At 47.3% G+C, this 21,350-nt stretch overlaps 1 protein-coding gene across 2 annotated transcripts in view; it reads right to left on the reverse strand.

The window, feature by feature from the left end:
* PRMT9 (protein arginine methyltransferase 9) overlaps positions 1-21,350 on the reverse strand; it is a 1,177,496-nt gene that overhangs the window by 639,554 nt on the left and 516,592 nt on the right. For both annotated transcript variants that reach the window (XM_069631249.1, XM_069631248.1), the window contains exon 6: positions 14,895-15,001. In XM_069631249.1, the coding sequence (XP_069487350.1) occupies positions 14,895-15,001 (107 nt within the window). The remainder of the gene's footprint in view (positions 1-14,894; positions 15,002-21,350) is intronic.

The following is a 21,350-nucleotide window of genomic DNA, read 5'->3' on the forward strand; positions in this document are numbered from 1 at the left end:
GATGGGGTGAGAAGACTTTGAAGGGGCAGGGACCAACAGACTGCAGAGGGCAGGCCATTATTATCACTATATGAGCAGGGTACCCTGTCTTTTGAAGATTAAGAGGACCTAGATGGGATCCATCAGCCTGCTAAAGGCTATATGTCGGTCACTGGTGGAAACCAAAGTGATATTAATTTGAGAAACGAACCAGAGAGAGAGCGCGTGGCCCTTGGGGAGAGAATCTCCTCAAGGCAAATAATCACACCCTGCAAGTGAGACAATCTCGAGTGGGAGAAGCATACCCTGGGAAGAGGCCAGACATTAAGAACAGACGAGATTTTTGCCCCATAGGGTGACTCCAGACTGGTGGGCTAAATGTATACAGCCTGACAACAACCCTAACCAATGGGGTCACAAAATACTTGCTGGTAGGAATGGCACCATGAAATTGCAGGATGCCATGAGGGTCATCAACCTCAGAAAGTCAAATACTGGGTGTTTTGAAATCTCATTACCATCTGCAAGATATGTTGAGTCCTCAACTTGGGAGAAGAAGCCTTCCCCTTGAAGAGTCCAGGACCACCCCAATAAATTGAAGCGTTTGAGAAGGTGTCAACTGGGACTTCAAGTTGCAGAAGAAGCCCAATTTGTGGAGTGAGTGGCAGATGCTGTTGAGATGTTTCAGAGCCTATCCGGGGGATCAACAAGTTGACCAGGTTGGGAAATATGTGAATACCTCCTCTCCTTAGATTCGCTGCCACCACCTTGGTGAAGACCCTCGGGCGGAGGCAAGCCCAAAAGGAAGCACTCAAAATTGATAGTGAGAACTACCAATGGCGAATCTCAGGTACTTTCTGTGCTTGCGATGAATAGGGACATGAAAGTAAGCATCCTGGAGATCGAGTGACACTATCAAGTTCTTGAATTAAAGGGCCTGGAGGTTCTGCGAAAGAGTGAACATCTGGAATTTTCCTTTCCGAGAGACTTGTTCAATCGCCTATGGTCCAAGATGGGTCACAGTCCTCAGTCTTTCTTGGGACCAGGAAGTGGGCGGAATACCAACCCTGGTTTAGTTCTGCTGCAGGTACATTTTTCACTGCACCTTTCTCCAACAGGGAAAGAATCTCCTGTAAGAGGAGCGGATTTGCAGCCCGAACAGCATGTTCGCTCGGGGGACAAGCTGGAGGCCTCTTCAGAAATGGGTGACAGTACTCTAAGGCAACTGTTTGCAATATCCAAACATCTGAACCGTTCCTGCAGATGCTAGGTCAATCTGCCTCCCACTGCCTCCCACCGAGGCTTTGTGAGCAAGGTGCTCAGAGGTTTTGAGGCTGTAGCTGCGGCCGAGGGCAAGAAGGCTGCTGCTGCCTGGGCAGGTTTTCCTCCATGACCTACTTCTTGGAGTGCAAGCACATCTTCTTTGCCCTTGTTGTTGAACAGCTTGACCTCTACTTCTTTGGTTAAATAATGAAAGGAGCGCCCTCGCCAACTAGACCTGATTGAAGGGATTGGCATGAAGCCCCCTTCCAGTCATGAAGTTGTAAAATCCCTCTCTCATCTCCCCTTGTGGAATATTGCCGGCTGCTTGTGACAACACATTCTACAGCGTGTAGGCGTATTAGGCTAACACGCATGAGCATTAATAGCTTTCAAAGCCATACTCCCAACACAAACAAAAACCTTTTTGCTAGGGCATGTGAGATAGAGACGACAAAAAAGCCAGAGAGTATTGGAACAAGATTTATGGTCTTGTGCAGTAGGTGATTTTTCTTGCCGTGAAGAAGTTAGGTTATTCAACTCTTCATCGTGCTTTTGGGAACAGGCCCTTGCTGGGTAGGGAACATCCTCCTCTCGAGCTACTCTTCTCTTAGTCTTCAGAGAATACGTGCACCTATACCAGAGAGAAGGCTTCTCCTGACCTTCCTCCTTCCTCCTGGAATAAACGAAATGAGAGTCAGCTTTATTCCACTCAGTCATAGTTTGATATGATAGGCCCTTGGGACACACTAATCCCTGTGGTTCCACTTTAAGCCAATGTAATCAGTTTCCTTCTCTTGGGCCCCACCCACTTCCTTGAGGATTCATGCTGCTATGCAATCAGGGCTCATTATGTCTGGCAATTGTGACAAATCAAGGGAATTAGTCCCCCCTCCCCCCTCCCTGTGAGGCTGGGAAGGTGAGCCTGCTCTCCAACACCCTCCATAGGGGTCGAGGCAAGTGGGACCTCAACGGTAGAGATTCCCCCTTTGGGGACACAGACTCCCATTCCTGTGAGGTGCTCCCTACAGCTTTGCATACTTAGTCCTAAATGGGATGCCCTACAATACTATAAAATACTAAAGTTTAAGGCTGGGACGTAGAAACACTCAATACATGTAATTATCAAGAAGAACATGTCCCTTTAAATCAAAAGGTCCAATCCACTGGAACGAGTACATGGAAGTACAGAGACATAGCAACACCCAATGAGAGAGACCTGGGGAGAGAGGAATGCACACGTAGGCATCGGACGACCCCGAGCTACGTAACATCCAGAGAGAAAACGGAGCGCATAAGCCAGGAGGCCTGCGAGTTTCAAACTCGCTTGACATTGCAGAACGAAATGCCAATGCTATGGCGAATCCAAAGGATCTGCAACCAAGAGGGCAGGAGCCTGGAGTGACATGGTGGCAAGACCACAAAGTAGATGTGGTGGAAAGACGGTCCACAAAATCTGGTGGACACCACTGGAGGCACATTACAGTGAAGTATCCAGTTCCTCACAGAGAGACTAGAGAACGTACAGGACAAAGAAAACCCGAAGCAGAGAACGCTCCCAGAGACGCACCAGCAGCAAGATGAGAGCAGAAAGCTGGCTCCCGAGGTACGAGACTCCCGAGGACGTTCTCCGGCATACTTGAAGGTAACAGGGAGGATGTGAGTCATGGCAGGACCCGCAGGAATTGTTATACAATGCAACTAACTTATCTCAGTAGAAGTGACGAGACACAGTTAAATCTGAAGTAAATAAACTGTGACTCAAGAGAAAGGCTAAGCCATGAAGTCACAAGAGACTACTTATTTTATTGTTTATTTTATTTTATTGTTTGCTTGTTAGGCGCTTATACAATAAGAAAATACTGTTTCAAAGCGCCCACAGGGCAGGGAGAGAGGGGGGGGAAATACAATACAACACAATATTAAGAGCAGAGGGGGTGAAGAGGAAGAGTGATGAACCTACTATGCCATTTGAGTATTTGGAACGTGGAAGTGCAGAAAGGAAGAGGGGAGAGGGGGTAAGTGCGGGGGAGTCCGAGCTTGCGGAAAAGCCATGGAATGTTGAGTGCTACATGGCCTGGTCCGCGGGAGGAGTACGTTTGAGTCTCCAGAGTGGAGGGTGTGCAGATGCAAAGTGTTGTGGATAGACAGGAGCTGGGAAGAATTGGTGTGGGATGTCAAGGCCTCTAAGATGCATAAGGGCCAAGGGCACTGATTCAGCAACAATGGGATTAGCAGATACTAGCAATATTTAAGATTTGTGTATTAAACAAGACCACTATCGACCGGGCCTGGAAGTACCCTCAGGGGAAGGGAGTCATTCTCCTGTTATAAGTTTGTTTTAATAGTTGTGAGAAACCCAAGGGTGTTCTCCCAAAAAGATCCCGGGAACCCCTTGTCCAGGTGGCCACCGAAGACCAGGCCCTCGCCTATCCCAACCCTAAAGGTGAATGAGCAAGGGAGGATCACCTGGGTAAAGGAACCCGGGTTAATGCTCAGGAGAATGCCCCAGGTGTGGTAATATGCCGAGGAAGCAGAAGAGGAAGATGAAATCCTTGAGGCCTTTGTTGGCTACCATACATCTGCCTCGCCTTCTCCCATTAAATCTCTCCTACCCAAACCCAATAACCCCTCCATACAGAACCAATCCCCTAGGAGCTCAAACCCTGTCACATTCAGAAACCGTCTTTTCCAAAAACCCTGTTTTCCCTCCAGGTTGATGAAGCTCGGGTGAGATTCAAAAGGTTCAACGGAAGATTTTTTGCCACCTCCGGGGGGGGGGGGGAGAAAAGAGGAGTAGTCATCCTCTTAAGTGAACAAGTCCCTCTGACGAGAATCTCTGTAAAGCGGGACCCAGAGGGGAGGTATATTTTGCTGAAGGGGTGGCTGGTGGAACAACCGATCACTCTAGTCTCCATTTACTGCCCAAATCCCGCCCAGGACAAGTTTTTAGCATTGATCTTGACGTTTTCAGAGGGGCACATAATTATTGGGGGGGACTTTAATGCTGTCCCGGACCCGCCCATGGACAAAACTCTCCCTCCGTCCAAGTCAGATTTCGCCTTAGCACTAGCCTTAACCAAACTATTCAGAGATACAGGGACGGTGGAAGCATGGAGGGTGGCCAATGGGGGGGCCGAGGCTTCACACATTATTCTCACGCCCATAAAGGATTCTCTAGAATTGACCTAATACTCATCATTGCCGCAATATACCCATGCCTTGATGGGGTCAGGATCCACTCTGGGACTATCTCGGATCATGCATCCGTATCAGCGGACCTGAGCATCCAGGGTCCCCCCCCACCACTAACGAGACGCTGGAAGCTATGCGATACTCTATTGTTAGACGCAAACGTAAAGAGGGAAACTGAGGAAGTACTAAAGAATGACTTCTCCGAAAACCTGGGAGAGGATACCCCCATCGGGGTGGTTTGGGATGCCACGAAGGCGGTGATCCGGGGATCTCTAATTAGTGCCGGGGCCAAAATGCAAAGGGTTTCACGGATCTTGGGGACTAAGCTTGAGGGGACAATTAGCTCATTGGAAAAAGACCTACAAGGTCGATGGTCCAGGAAGTAGGAAAGGGCGCTACGCAAAGCTAGAATAGCGTTAGAGATGCATTGGGCGCATCGCTCTACGAAATCCCTAGCGTTTACCAAACAGTTTTATTACAGCAGATCTAATAAGGCTAATCGCATCCTATATTACAAGCTAAAGAGAGTGCATACTAGGAATAATATAGCCTGCTTGAGGAACAAGTTGGAGCAACTCCCATTTTGATGACCGGGATAAGATGAAGGTGCTTGTAGACCACCATAAAACGATCATGTCGGGCCCCCCCTCAGTCCTCGAGGGGCTTCTGGAATTTCTTAGAGCCAGCAGAACCCAGAACCATCGGTCCAGATTGAGTGCCTTAGAAAGCCCAATCACAGTGGAAGCAACGGCCAGCGCCATTAAATCCTTGAAAAATTCCTCCCCTGGCCCGGATGGATTATCGGCCAAGTTTTATAAAGTCTTCTCACACATCTTAGCTCCACAACTAACTGGGCTATTTAATTCCTTCCTGGAGACAGGGACTATCACCAAATCAATGGGCGAATCCGTAACAGTGCTTTTGCATAAGCCTGGTAAAGACCCTGCGGATCCTGCGTCATTCAGACCTATTTCCCTGCTAAATAATGACAGCAAACTTTTCTCAAAAATTCTGGCAGCTAGATTGAACGCGCATCTCCCACACATCATAGATCAAGACCAAACAGGATTTATCATGGGAAGGGGAGCACATGATAATATTAGGCGTATTCTAAACCTCATTGAATGTGCCACCAGAATGGGGGAAGGGATGCTGGTAATTTCATTGGACGCCCATTAAGCGTTCGATTTGGTGGATTGGGGTTACATCCGGGCCATTCTGCAGCACTGGGGCTTTGGCAGGAACTTTGTAACCTTGATGATGGCTAACTTCCAGTTCCCTACAACGCAACTGCGGGACAATGGGACTTGGTCAGAGACGTTACATCTCTCCAGGGGCACGAGGCAAGGCTGCCCCTCGTCGCCTTCGCCTTTGATCTTTGCGCTCTCCATGGAGCCATTTGCGAATAGGGTCCGGGAAAACTTGGGGAACCGGGGACTCACGGTGGGAAGTCGGGAGTACAAGGTGGCGCTTTACGCAGACGACGTCCTGCTCACGATGGCTGATCCACTCCCTTCGCTCCCCTTACTTTGGAACGAAATCGAAGTATTCGGCCAGCTTTCGGGGGTTAGGGTCAACCTCGACAAATCAGAAGCATTGTCAATTAATCTCAGCAAAGTGCAGAAGGCGGGCCTGGGCCAGGTCCTCCCATTCCCATTGGTGGCTTCTTCCATAGGTTACTTGGGTGTCCGGATCCCCAGAGTTCCATCTTCAACATACCAGTGCAACTTCCCTCGGCTTCTAGGCGAGTTCAAACGAGACTTAGAACAATGGCAAGCGCAGGAAATCTCGTGGTCTGGCCACATAGCTGCAGTGAAGATGAACCTGGTCCCTAGGTTGCTATACTTCTGCTCTACCCTGCCCTGCCAGTGCATATCCCAGACAAGGAACTCATGGCCCTGCAAAGGAATGTTCAAAAGTTCATCTGGGGAGGAAAAAGGCCCAGAATATCAAATAAAGTCTTGCTCCGGGGGAAGGGGCTGGGTGGCCTAGGGGGGCACGATGTGCGGAGGTATGCACTCGCAGCGCAGTTGTCCCACGCGTTCGCCTGGGTTTCTCCCTTCAGATTCCCCCCGGTGGAAGCACATAGAAGAGGCTTGGAGCCCGGTGCCCCTAGCGGACCTCCCGCACCTTCCGCCTATCAAAGTTCAGGGTATGCAAGGCCCGCTAGCATCTACCAGCAATACAGTGTGTAAATGGAAAGCCGCAGCCCGCAAATGGGGTTGCACTGCCTGGCTAGGCCCACTGACCCCTTGGTGGAACAATCCTAAATTCACCCCTGGAATCTCCCCATATGGGTTTGGTGCATGGCAATTGGGAGGGCTCCGGATCTTATCTGACTTCCTGGAGGAGTGGCACCCCCTTTCATTTGAGAGGTGCAAGGAGAAATTTGGGGTCTCAGAAGAAGAGAGGTTTCGATACTCCCAACTCCGGCATTGGGCCTAAAATAAGGTGGTGAAGGAAAAGGGGGTGAGTGCCCTTTCGCCTCTGGAGCTCACTCTTACAGCTCCGAAAGCCAATTGAAGGTGTCCTCACTCTACAAACTCCTAGATAGGTCCGATCCGGCCACTAAGGAGAGATTCATGTTGGAATGGGAGAGGGATCTTGGACGTGAGATAGATGTCACAGAATGGGGGAAAATCTGGTCCAGGTTACACAAAAGCACCCAGTGCGTCACAAATAAAGAAAGCGGCTACAAGATCTGCTATAGATATTATACAACGCCGGTTCAACTTAACAAACTCAACTCGAGCATCTCCCCGAACTGCTGGAGAGGCTGTTCTGAACAAGGTTCCCTGTTCCATCTCCTTTGGTCCTGCCCTAAAGCGGAGAAGTACTGGAGGGAAGTGGTGGGTCACGTCAAAGAAATCACAGATCTTTCTATCCCTTCGGATCCGGGGGTCATTCTCTTGGGTGAAACGGGGGAGGGGTGTTTCCGGACACATGTCACGACTGTGCACACACCTGCTCCTAGCTGCAAAAATTGCTCTGGCCCCAGTATGGAAGAGTGCGGCGGGTCCAGTAAGCTCATTATGGTGGTATTAATGCTGGGAAGTGGTTGCAGCGGAAATAAATCACAGCAATTCGCTCTGGGAACTTAGGCCCCTTCACAAATATTTGGGCTCCATGGATGGACTTCGCAACAGAATACTCTGCCCTCACCCGAAGGCCTCCACTCACGTGCTGGTTACAGGACTGAGAGACTCGGCTTGGCCCTCTGCAGGCCTAGGGTATGAGGCCTCCCGGCCTGGGAGCACTTACTGGCCCTGACTCCGGGGGGGGGGGGGGTCATTGAGCTGATTTGGGGGTTGCTGACTGCCTCTGTTGATATTCATATTGCAGTGTCTGTTTTCATTTGTTATAATGCTTAATAAAAAGTATTATTGAAAAATAAAAAATTGTTTTCCTGTTCCCTATCCCAATATTCCCAATCATTCTTCGTCCCATCCCTCTGATTATTGTTTCCCACACTCCCAACAAGCTCAGATAAAACACTATCGCTCCCACAATCCCCTATGTTCTGTTCTCCATCCCGTTCATTCTCGTCCATTTCCCAAACTTTCCCTATCTCGTCCCGTGTGACACTCCAACCCCTTCTCTTTCCAATATAAAGACTATAATTTCCCGATACCCACACTTTTCCCCGACATGGAAAACAACAGACTTGTAATAAAACTGTTTACCTGACATGTCCCGACCCAAGGGTCAGGCAAAGTCAGGCAATTGACTTAAATGACACACACCTGACGGCCCTTCCTTTAACCCAAAGGGAAAAAAGATGGAGCAAGAGAGCACAGTACGAGCACGGCAGACAGCATGACGAGACGGCTAATCAGGGGCTGCAGTTCAAGAGGAGGAGAAAGGCATCAAGAATGGAGAGGGTGGCAAGTAGAGAAGTGACCTTGCCCTTTTCGCCTCAGGCACGCGGAACCTTTGTGGAAGAGAGCCTAAGAATGCGAACAAAAGCACAAGCGTCTTGCAGCAGATGTCAACAGTACACGGGGAAAGCCTACGCCGATAGGCACAAGCGAGGGAAGCTCCCACGACCGTGGTACCAGCTTTGACTCCAGAGAAGCCGAAAGCCAAGCGGTTCATCACAGCCGGTGAGTTGAGGGGAAAGTCGATAAGAACTGGGCTGCGTTGAATGAGAATCGCAAAGTGGCACGTTTAAACCAAGTTCAATGAACTGTGACAAGTGTAAAGAGAAGAGCAGTTGCAGAGGGAAACCAGCACCACGTAGGTGCTATCTCGAGAAACTCTTGTCAATCCCCATCTGAGCAAAACTACAAGTACCAGAAGGCCGTAGGAGAGCCGTCAAAGTGGTCATACAGTAGGTCTACTAAAATACCTGTACAATCAAAAGACTGATCTACAAACTGTGTGAAAGCAAGGGAAGTGAATCCTGCATTGAGGGAAAGCAAGCAATGGAAGTGAATTCCGCATTGAGAGAAAGTAAGGGACATGAATCCCACAACACTTGAAAGTAAAATGAATGTGAAGTCAGCAAGAGTGAACCCGACTGAGGGATGCTGACGAAGGAGGGGCTTGGCAAGTCCACTATGAACGGTTTAAAAAGACATTAACATTTGAGAAGAGTCCGAGCCCGAGAGAGGGAGATCCAGGGGTGAAGCTATCACCCAAAGTTCATTATAAAAGTCGAAAGAGATCCGAGCCCGAATGAGGGAGATCCTCGGGTGAATCCATCACCCAAGAAATGACTGTTGGAAGGTCAATGCCTGGAAGAGGGGGACCCAGGGGTGAAACCATCTCCCGAATGGAACCGTGGAAACAATCTTTCAGTTTTTGGTTATTTGAAAACGTCGGGACGTTAAAGACAAGAGACTTTCCAGAGAAACAAGACTTGGTCATCGAGGCTCCTGTTAAACTGGAACAGAACTAATCGACTTGTGCTAAGGAAGCTCCCGTGTGTGCAGTCCTCCAAAATCCCACCTTTCCCCGTGCTCAAAATGTGGGGAAGGGAGACCCAAGCTACCGAATCCCGATATATTGTTTGGGAACACTTCTTTCTTTTCTTGAAAACTATCCCACACCCTTTTTTGTAGTAGTTGTAAGGTTTGGCAATTTGTTTCTTGGTTTAGGCCTTTTTATTTGACACAACGCCACTAGGACTGCCTCATTTTTCATTTGATGGTCGACGCTGGCTCCCATCTTAGATTTAGGTTTAGATTAGGCGTTTTTCCAACCTGCATACAGCATTAATTGTTCAATAAACACCCTTGAACTGTGTTCACTTGTGTCTGTCTTACTTGTCAGCAATGCCTTGGGCTCGCAGCCGATCCCCAATGAGCCCACCGACTGCACTGCATTCATGCAGCACAGTGTCTTTCCTGGACCCCACAGCATTGGTGCCCGACTCCACATCAACACCGTCTGTGACTCTCAACTGACGGTCCATCCCATGGCTTGGTGCCACTGGTCTCTCCCCAACGGTAAGTAGGGGACTAGGCTGTCCAGGTGTCTCATGGGCTTTCCCCATAACGGACCGATCACAGGGCATAATAGTGCTCATCATCCCTGTCTGGAGGAATGCTAGGGTGAGACAAATATTGGAGGTGGAAGTAGCAGCTTGCACCACTAAGCTTTCTGGTGTAGGGTGTCTGGACAAAAAGCCTGGGTCCACTGAAGACTGTTTATATTTTTAAAATCAACACTTTATTCACTACAGAAGTGGTACCTGGTTTCAGCCAGTGTTCCAAAAGTGGATCTCTTAGTGCTGAATGAAAAGGCAGTACAGGTTCCGTAAAAGGATCTCTAGCTAAAATATATTTGAGGTCATCTTGGGTGATGTCCTTAGCAGAACGACTCCAGCCTAAATATTCAACAACTTTATTCATGACAGTCCTGTAAACTGCATTCAGGTGAGAGTGGATATCAGGAGTGTCAAACTCTATTTCAGGGGAAGTGTCAATTCTCTGGCAACTTTTAGGCAGGAGACTATGTCCTCCATCCAAGATTCCTCTGAAATAAGTTCTTCTGGGACATTCGGAGCCCAAAAGCACTCATACCGGACGGAATCTATATTGTCTTCGTTGTACTCCTCGAAGATGGACAGAAAGATTAAAAAAATGCAGTCTTTGACGGGTTCGTATCTCGACATCGACTCTGAGGTTAATGTCGAAGGCCCCTTCAACATCAACGGTTCCTTTGTAGAGGATATCTAGGCAGTCTTTTGCATCAATGAGGTCTCAGCAGTCGACAACGTCAATGCCACTCGTGTAGCCATCTCAGAGGGTGCAGGTCAAAGCCTGATTTCCTGTCGGTCTTGGTGGGCGCGGTGAGTTCTGTGGCCTTTTTTGGCTCTGTCAAGGGGCCAGTAGGAGCAGTCTTCGAAAATACCTCCAACATTTTTACTGTAAAACTTTCCCATTCGGCTTCCTTTGGAAGGTGAGGAGGATGGAGATTTTGATAACGATCGACCTAGGGTGAGCTTTGAACTTCTCTCCTTCAAGGTGTTATTAGTGATCTACTGGCAGGAGCCACACAATGTCATGGGCCTCGCCAAGGCACCAGACACAAACTGTGTGTGGATCAGTGATCGACATCTGCGAATCACAGGCTGCACATCTCTTAAAGCCTGTTTAAGGCATAGACATTGTGACAGAATCACAGAACAATTCTTGAAAGTACACTGTTCTTCGAAGAAAACAATTTGGCTGAGGCAAATCAAACCATTCGGAGAGGGTGCTATGATGCACAAAAACGGAACTGAGGTAATGGGGCGTGGTGCGTGTTATTTATACCATTATCAACCTCACGCGTGGACCCAGGAACTGCAACCGAAGGACATTGACACCAATGCCGCACCACGCCACCTGCTGTCGTAAATATATTCCAAGACTAAATACGAATATATCCAAGATGAGGAATCCGTGGGAGGACACAATCCAAAAGTACTTTTAATGCCCCAGGAGTGCGACCCACGGCTAGAGGATGAGAATATCTATTTAGAAAATGGACCCTAACTGAATACTTAAGGGTAGGAGTGTGTTCAAAGATATGTCCACAACTGTTCAGCTTCCTTTGATAACATTTACTACCCTGTACCTCCTAGCTTGTTTATACAGAACACGTATGTTGTACAGTCCAAGAACACAAAAACATTTGTCAGTGATATGTGGTAAAAAGGCTGCAAAGGCCACGTCAAACAGCTCTTCTCTCGATTACATTGATGTGCAGACTATTGTTTGTGTTTGACCAAATGCCTCTGGGTCAACTGAATGAGCTTCATGGTGTTAGAAAGATGCATCCATCACAATGCAAAATTATTGTGGTTTCTTGTGAGAGATGGTCTCTGTGGCCACAGTCCTGCTCATCTTAATCTTTGCGGCTGCCATTATCCTTTTACACTGCTCAGATATTACAGTCATGACACTCATAGTTCCTTTTAGCAAATCAAACACTTGGGGACATTATGGCCGATATATAAACAAACATTCCCCACGTGGGACCTTTCTCTCAGAAGTTGTTCATGCTTCAGCAATTGTATATAAATAGCACACACTGGGGAAAACAAACCAGCTAACATTTCCAAATGTTCCGTTCATAAAAATACCTCAGAGCAGAGCTCTCAAAGTGGACTTCGACACTATGAAATGCGGTTAGAACCTGAGGTATAAGATGATAGTGGTGGAGTTAGGAGGCCAGGTTTGGTTGCAGTTCAAATAAAACAAGCCCTACTGGAGTTAGAAAAAGAGTGGGCGAGTGGTGTGAAGGCATCTTGGAGTAAGACACAGACAACAGGTTCAAATATCGGGATGGAAAAACACCTATCTAAGCCTATAATTTAGTGGGATTTCCCTACCAAACCAAAACTAAGGAAAGAAAGTCCAAATGTTCAACTTCGGAATCTGTATGTGTCCAAAATCTACACTGGCCCTCACAACTAATCTTATACAACATGTTGGGATGTCAGCAACTAGCAAAAATAGCGTTCAGCATTAAGTTTACCTTGCCCTAGTAAAAGAAGTTCCAAAATAATATAGGATTAACCAATGCTCGGGGGTTTGTTCAAAACACAAAATATCCTGATGCTACGTCCTCAAGTCAATACGTAGTTTACACCTCAGGGTTCCCTTACCCAAGATGTACTCTCAATGTGGTGTTGATATGATGGTGTTTCCCAATTTTCTTAATGGTCTGCGCCACATTTGCCCCCTCTGCAGATGGCTTGTCTTTGCATAACAAAATGTCTTGGTTGAAAAATGGCAGTTCAATTTAGTTCATCTCCAAAGTTCCATTCACTTTGCAGTAGAACATACAATGGGGTTGCTGGCTTTGTTAAAGGTTTATTCACTGTAGAGTTCCATATGTATTGGTTTCTTTGTTTAACACCTGTTGGATTTGTTGATTCAATGTATATAAGCTTCCTTGCAATTTCAGAGTTCTTTCCCTTTTGAACTTGGTACACAACGTTTTTATGTAAAGCCTTGATTCTTTAGAATCTTCAGAAGTCATTTTCTTTCAGTGCAGTATTCAAAATATTAAAATATATTTTTTGATAAACTTGGTTTTCGGTTCAGCATTCAAAAAAAGTGTTAACAGTTTTCATCTAAGGCATTCTGTTGATTTCACTTTGGTATAACACGCCTTTGCAGTTTGCCTAAATCCCAGCATTCTGAGACTTTCAACAACATGCTTTCATTTCCACGCAACCACTCCGTAACAAAGTATTCTCACTTGTTTAAGGATTAACAAGTTATATTGTTCGCTGGTTTTCAAGGATTCGATCGGAGACCTTCAATAACGTGTCGCGTCATCAAACACTTGCATACCGGGCTTCTGCTGGTCTAGAAACTCACTGGTTGCTTCTATGAGAGTTCCTGCAGCGCAGATCTCTCTGCTTTCCGGTTGTTGCCTCAGGGCACCACCTCCTGTCCCTCAGACACTCCTGGCACTCCTGGGTCGGCTTCTGGCCTCAGGAGAACAAGCACTTTGAGCGGCTGCAAAAGGGGCAGTCTTACAGCATGGCTCCCCTTTCAACGGTTGCCCGATTACACAGAGCTCCAGCTTCTGGGTCGCTCTTCCCTCAGTCATTTATGTGCTCCACATGGACAGCCCCCTGCCATTTCCTTTGGCCTCTCTGCTGCTGCTCCTGTCGGTGCTTCTTCTCTCGCTCTCATTTGATGGGGCTTTTTATATTCCTGCAGTCTTCCAACAGGCTGCAGGTTCAAGTTCACAATTAGCCCTGCCTGCCTGCCTCATTAAGGGGACATGCCTGACCTCCACCACTTTCAGTAGGCCTTCTCATCGTCCCAGTACCAGAGTGGTAAAAGCAACTAGTCTCATTACTCCTGGTTGCCGCTTCCTCGTCTCAGTACTTTTAGGAGTTATGAGGAAGTCTGGCGAGTGGAAAACATGATGAGTAATATAGAGAGGTTGAAGTCTGGGCCAAAATTAACTCTGGGATAGAAAGATAATGTATCGCCACCATTAAAGGCCAATGAGAACCCTACATCACCACAGGAGTGGACTTTGCTTCTCTAATTTCTATATGAAACAAAGCAATGAAGGTGCCGGCTCACCTCTTTCGGGATATGCAAGTGTGGGGGATGGCTCACTGTGGGTGGAACTGGTGACGGGTTATCCTATCTATGCTCTGTCTCAAAAGTTGCATTTGCCACCTCCGATAGCAAGTGATAACTAACTGATGCGCTGTGTGCATGTAGAAATTGTTGGGCCTCTGACCTTTTATCCATGGCTAGTAGCTTGCAATTTGAACTTTTTACCCCTTTTCTAGACAGAATCTGCAGGGACGTAGGGTAATCACAGGTTGCACTCATTAAAAAAATGCTGGATTAAAGAGGTGAAATCCAAACAATGTAATGAACCCCACTATCTGTGAACATGGTGACAGAAGACAGTCAGTGTTGGTGGCAACCTGGCGACTGCCTCCAAACACAAGTCTAAGCAAATTGATTTAAAATGTAATTAAAATGCTCCTGTCCAGTCCATACTGGGATGATATACAGTAATTATGGAGGAAAGGGGACAGTACTTGGTAGTACTTCAATTTCCAGGAATGAAAAACACAACATTTGAGAGTAAATGGAAAAAATACTTTTGTACTAACATTTTATATGCAAGAGGATGTGTTTTTAAGAATAATGTTTGTCTGAAGTCTACGATGGGTAGGTTTCCCCTCAGGAACCATGAAGCAAGTTTAGAATGGAAAATAGAGTTGAGCCAACTGTGGCAGTGAAGTTATTAAACTCACAGAATTTTCTCAAAGTACAAAATGTATTGGGCGTTGGTCACACTTACCTGCTAGTAATGCGATTCCCAAGTGAAAATGTATATTTTTAAGGCCGATGCACAAGCCATTAGCACTACAAAAACGCTCTCAATAAAACAAATAAAAATATTTTTGTTTTAGATCTATTACCAGCAGTGAGAATGGGATTTGGCATTAGCATTTTTAAAATGTAAAGAATCTAACATACCTGTGATGCCGCCGTATCTCCTTACACTGTACCCCCATCCCAAATACAACAGCTCCTGCAGGTATGACTTGGCCAAAACCTTCCATAGCAACATCTTGACCCTTCATCTGCAGAACATCATATTAAAAACCATATTAGTTGACTCAGTCAATGCCCTAATTTCTGGACCATGAGAAGAAAGTTCAGGAGACTGCTTAACAAATTACTACACCTCACTGTCTTGAGGATAATCCCAAGAGACATTTGATGGAGTACATTACGCTGCAATAGACGCTTATCACAATGGGTCACCCCCTCAGTGTAATGTGACAAATATACTTCTCTTAAAATCTTCAGATTAGGTTTCATAAACACTAGCAACATTTGTTTCCAGAGCAGGCCTTAAGGAAGAAAAACAAACAAATGCATTGCTCAAATTATAATCAGAAAAAATACAACCAAATGTTTAATGATTTGGACCATCCAATAGGCGTCTTTTGAGCTAAATGACCTGCCTTGGTATGACCTGACCTTTGCATGCTACTTTCCTTGGAAAAGCCTGACATCTCATCAACCGACACTAATGAAATATCAACGTTGTAACAGTTCTACTGTCCAGTGTGCTAAAATAACAATAAACTAAAGCAAAACAATTTTGACTAAGAATTCACACATGAGAAAGTCTAATTATTCTAATTGCCAAAAAAACATATCTTACAGTGCCTTTCATGCACCACCAATTCATCCTCCGTTTTATTGCCAGGAATTGTGCCTGGATCCAGACCTGAAATAGCTTGCAAAGAGGCTGCCAGTGGATGGTGGTGTGTATGCACGGCACTCACTGTCTTTTCTCAGGTGGATCTCTGCCCAACAGGGATGGAACACGAACAGAGCGCCTCATGGTCCGCGTTCTTCATGGAGATTGCCATGGCGCCTGCAAGATGCTGTGTTGCGTCAGCCCCAATCACCGTCCCGGCATACACGTTTAGCGGACACGTAACTTACGGGCATCGCATGACCCCACACAAACAGGAAGTCCTGCAATTCCTACAGTATTTAAGGGAACGCTTCTCACTCGATGGTGGGTGGGGACCTTGTTTCTTGTGTTCCTTTTCTCTCATTAAGATTGCCTGGCTACTTTTGACATCTGCCTTTGTTTTTTGGATTGCATTTGGATCACCCTGCTGACTCTGGTAGCACTGTATTTTCGACTTGGCCCTGCTTCCTGGATTGTTTCTTGGATTCTCCCGTCTGACTCTGGTGAACTGTGTTTTAGACTTGGCTTTACTTCCTGGATTTCTTCGGAACACTCTGAACATTGGTGGACTGGACCTTTTTGGTTTCTACGGATTCTGTGCCTTCTGGATTACATTGCCCCTGGAATATTTCTTGTGGGCAAACTCTGCTGTGCCCCTTGGTGGTGTGTTCCTGTCCTTCACAGGGTCTTCTCAACTGCGCCCAATCCTAGCATGGGTTTCTACGGTGTCAGGTAAGCGCATACTGCATGTAGACCATCCAGTAGGGGGAGGGTGTTTGACAATGCTTTCGAGCTCTGAAACACTTGTGTATGAGCGAGATATAAATAAAATATCATATCATAGTTAATCATAATCTCTCCCTTTCAGCCACTGACGACCGGGGCAGTGTTTACAGTTCCATCTGTGGTCTCAATGACTGGCTAGGGAGTCCAATTTATTCTCTCTGCCTGGTACTTGGGAATGTAGGTATAAGGTCAGCTGGGAAGAGCGAGCGTTAACAGATGGTTGGTAAAAGGGTTATATCTTCTTCTCTACTGAAGACTACAGTGGATTCCCACCATACTTTATATTCATCATGTCACTGAAATTGCCAAATTAGGAGTGGTAAAATGGTGGATTTGTATGATCTGCTACCAAGCGCTCTGCCCTTTCTGAATACTGATGTACAATATGGAGTAGAACAAGATGCCAATCTACTATGAGCCCCAATAAAGTACACTGCTCTGCTCCCATACCCAAAAGCAGTTTGAGGCATCTGAAAAGAATTTAAATATCAGGATGAGGGAATATAAAATGTCACCAGAAGGCTAATAAGCATAATAGCATATCACTATAGGCATGGACGAGTGCCAGGTCGAGACAGATGTTGAAAGACCACATAGTTGCAGCAACAACTGTGCAGCCCAATGAAAGTGAAGGCGTCCCGCCAAGGGAGGACCAGAAGGCCAATACAGGTGAAGCATTGGGAGTAATGGAGGTGCAGAGGTGCAAAAACACAATGTGAGACACCGGGTTGAGCATAAGCATAAACAGCATATTGGAGAAGTCACTTGCAGGTGAAAGGAGTTGTAAGGCTGCACAGCGAAGCTGCAGAGTCCCATGGGCGGCTAGTGGATTTTGTGCTATCCTGGAAGGCAAGGTGGTGACATATGAGGAGAAAGGAAACTAATGTAATAAAATGAAATACTTTTGAGGCAAAGTGAGTCGAATTATGACAGAATGGGCCAAATACACCCAAAAGCACTTTAGAACATCTCAGGTAAGAGTGTAAAATAATCACCCAGGTGGAGTAACTTTAACCAGTCCTAGCCTCCATAGAAACTGAATGAATGAAGGGCCAATAGCCTCAATTAGCTTTGATACTAAATTATACGTGAGAATTCCAATGGACTGAAGTGAGAGAATGCAAGTTAGGTTGATAGATCCTGGTGAATTTGAATTCGACTACTTTTGATAATATTAGAAGGCCAATTAATGTTCTCTTACTGTGAGATTTCCACAGTAACAGCAAGTGCGTCAAAGGAATAAACGAGCGAAAATCAATATTAGGACAGTGGCTGGGGCAGGAAGACAACAGGAGGGATGTGGGGCGACTCGTAGGTAGAGTTGCAGTGAGGGTGAAAATAATCAGTTTAGATCGTCCCTGAAAAAAGGCAACAAATTTCCTCAAAGGCATTTTCAAATTGCTGTGGGAATCAAACATCTGCAGCGTTTTCGCAGGAATAAAAGAGCTCACAACTGTTTGAGAAAACTCATGACTGACATTTCCCCGTAAATAAAAAAGGGTATATTTGCGCAGAAATGTATTCGTGCTGTCAATGTACATATAATTTAATAGAGGCTCAATAACATAAGAACAGTACATATTTGATTTTTTGTGTGTTGAAAATCACATTTTATTGTCATTTTTGTAACATATCAAATCACCATTATTTCGTTACACTTTCAACAAGAAAACATTTGGTTCCTCTCAGTGTTGTCTTCCCCCTTTTCCTCCCCTCACTCCCATGCATAGTCCATAACCAAAATAGAATGAAACAACCTCCTTCACAGTTAAATCTGCCTTGCACCTCCGTAAACCCCCACTGACTTCCTCGCCACTCAGCGTCCTTATCTAGTGAAAAATGGGAGCCATTCGCCCTCTGTCTGTGCGGGTTGCATCCAGCAAGCGTGTAAGGTACTCCATGTCAGAGTGTTCACGCCTTCTGCACCCACTCTCTCTCTGAGGGGGTCCCTCCCCTTATCCATTGTTGGGCCACATAACTGCATGCAGCCACCAGCAAGGTGCGCACGATGTGACCCTCTTCTCCCACATCTTCGTGCACCAGCTCCACCCCAAACAGCAGAAGTCTTGACGATAGCTCCCTTTGTATCCCATCCAGGTCTTTTAGCCACAGCACTTCTTTCCAATACCTCTGCATATAGGAACAGCCCCACCAAATGTGAAAATAGTCAGCCTACGCCTGCTTGCATCGCCAGCATCTCGAGTCCGCAACTCATTTTTGCTAACTGTGCCAGTGGGTACTGCCAGCGATGGATTATCTTGTAGGCCTGCATTCTGTATTATAGGGCCTGCGTAGATTTCCTGACCTCCCCCTACAGATGGTCACCAATGTCTAGTCGGCGATGTCTATTGCTAAGTCCCTGGCCCACGTATTCCTTACTGGTAGACATTCTGCGAGATCACCCCGCTTCAATTCTGAGTATATCGTCGATATGCGCCCTTTAGTCCCACTAACTTGCAGCAAGATCCCTTCGAAGTTCACTGCAAAACATTCTCTCCCCACCTAGAACTGGTCATCACCCCTTTAAAGTTGTAGATAGCAGAAGACTGGAAGCTTCCCTATACCCAGATAATCCTCTAACCTGGCCAGGGGTAGCACATCACTGCCCTCCCATAACTGGCCTGCCCTTGATAGTCCCGGCTTGTACCAAGCCTGATAGCGCCCTGGTTCAGCAATCTTATCGCACTGGGTCGCGCCCATATACAACTGAGTGGCGATGGCCACGACGAGAGCCAGCTAGCGCCACCCCCTTCCCATCCGCACTGACCAAAATACCACCAGAATTGGGCGTGTCAGCACCCTTTGGGGGATATCTCTTTGCGGGACCCAGAACCATTCTCTCAGCGTGAACGGTGTCAGGACCTGCTTGTCCATGTGGACCCATTGCTTCTCCATGGTCGTGTCTGTATGGTCCATCATGATCCGCAGTTGTGTCGCTTGATAGTATGCCACCAGATCGGGAAGACCCACTCCCCCCTCATCCCCGGAATGAACCAGTGTTCTGTATGCCACCCCTGGTATCGCACCCGCCCACAGGAAACATAGCAGGGCCCTCTGGATCTTGGCCAAGAAAAGGGATGGGACCACTATCGGGAGCATTTGGAATAAAAATAGGAACTTGGGGAGGACTGTCATCTTAATACAATTAAGACAGGCCGCCCAAGAGTGTGAGCTGCCCCCACCGATGCAGGTCTAGCTGCATCTTATTCCAAAGTGGGATGGAGTTCTTGTCAAAGAGATCCACCATTTCCCTAGTGACTTCCACTCCCAAGTATCTGAACTCCTCTTTTTGTAGCTTGAAATCCATGCTGTCAGGAGGTCTCCATCTTTCCCGTCCTATTCCGACCTGGAACACTACCGACTTCTTGAGGTTGACCTTGTACCCCGAGAGCTCTCCATATGTTAAAAGACGCTGGAGGAGCACAGGGATCGATGTCCTTCGTTCCGTAACAAAGAGGAGCGAATCATCCGCAAAGAGGCTCACTTTATATTCTGTTCACCCTAGGCAGACTCCTCTCACCTCAAAGTTGTTCCTTACCTCTATCGGTCAGGGTTCCATCACTAACTCGTATAACAGGAGGAGAGGGGGCATCCCTGTCTGGTGCCCCAGTTCTAGTGCATCGCCCTCGAAACCTGTCCATTGACCACCACACTTGCCTGTGGCGCCGAGTACAGGGCCTCAATCCACCCCATCCACCTTGCCCCCATACCAACCTTCACCAGTACCCCCCTCATGAATTACCAGTTTACTCGGTCAAAGGCTTTTTCGGCATCTAGTGAGAGGAGCACTGCCCCCCTCTCCTCACCTCTGGGGCCTGGAGTATGTGTAGAGTCATGCGCATATTGTCCGAGCCCTCCCTGTTCCGAATAAACTCTGACTGGTCAGTGTACACCAACCGTGGCATGAGTACCTCCAACCGTGATGCCAATATCCTAGAAAATATCTTGGCATCAGTATACAACAGAGAGATGGGGCGGTATGAACCACAATACGTTGGGTCCTTACCTTACTTGGGGATGACCGCTATGAGTGCTTCCAGAAAGTAGGGGTGAGACATCTGCCGTAATATGGAGTGAATTAATGAGGGTGGCCAGGGGTCTCGTTAGCAGTTCCTGGTACTGTTTATAAAAGGCTGAGGTGTAGCCATCTTCCCCTGGTGCCTTCCCAGACTTCAGGTGGGTTATGGCCTCCGACACTTCCTTCCCAGTCATTTCCGCATCTAGTGTAGCCCTTTACCCATCGGTCATGGGGAGCCTCCCCAAGTATTCCTGTATAGCCTGCTAGTACAGGCCCTCTTAAAACTGTGCAAAGCGTTCTGGGATGTCGCCCTGGCCCACCAAAAGATCCCCTCTGGTTCCTGTACGCGTGCCACTCTTCACTCCACCCTTTGTTCTTTTATTCTGTTGGCTAGTAGGGTCCCTACTCGATCGCCTCTTTCATATTATCGCAGTTTGGCGTATTGCAGTTTTTTAAACGTCCCCAATCAGGAGTGTATGCATCTCCTGTTGCTTGTCACGCATCTCTGCCAGGAACCCCTCCTGGTTTATTCCCGGTCCATGGGCTGCACATTCATCCCTCCAAGGTCCCTCCTCAACCTCCCCTCTAGTTAGTTAGTCTCCCTCCCTCCCTCCCTCTCCCTCCATCTCCCTCCCTCCCTCTCCCTCTCCCTCTCCCTCTCTGTCCCTCTGTTCGCCCCTCCCTCCCTCCCACTCCTTCCCTCTGTCCCTCTCTCTCCTCCCCCTCCCTCCCTCTCTCCTTCCCTTTCTTTCCCCCTCCCTCCCTCTCTCCTTCCCTCCCTCCCTCCCTCTCTCTCCCCCTCCCTCCCTCTCTTCTTCCCTCCCTCCCTCTCTTCCTCCCCTCTCTCCCTCACCCCCCTTCTGGGCGCCTTCCTGTATAATGGAGGCCCCTAAAAGTGCCTTGGCCACCACCTATA

This window comes from Ambystoma mexicanum, chromosome 6q (assembly GCF_040938575.1).
Source record: "Ambystoma mexicanum isolate Mex_15411 chromosome 6q, UKY_AmexF1_1, whole genome shotgun sequence".
NCBI lineage: Eukaryota > Metazoa > Chordata > Amphibia > Caudata > Ambystomatidae > Ambystoma > Ambystoma mexicanum.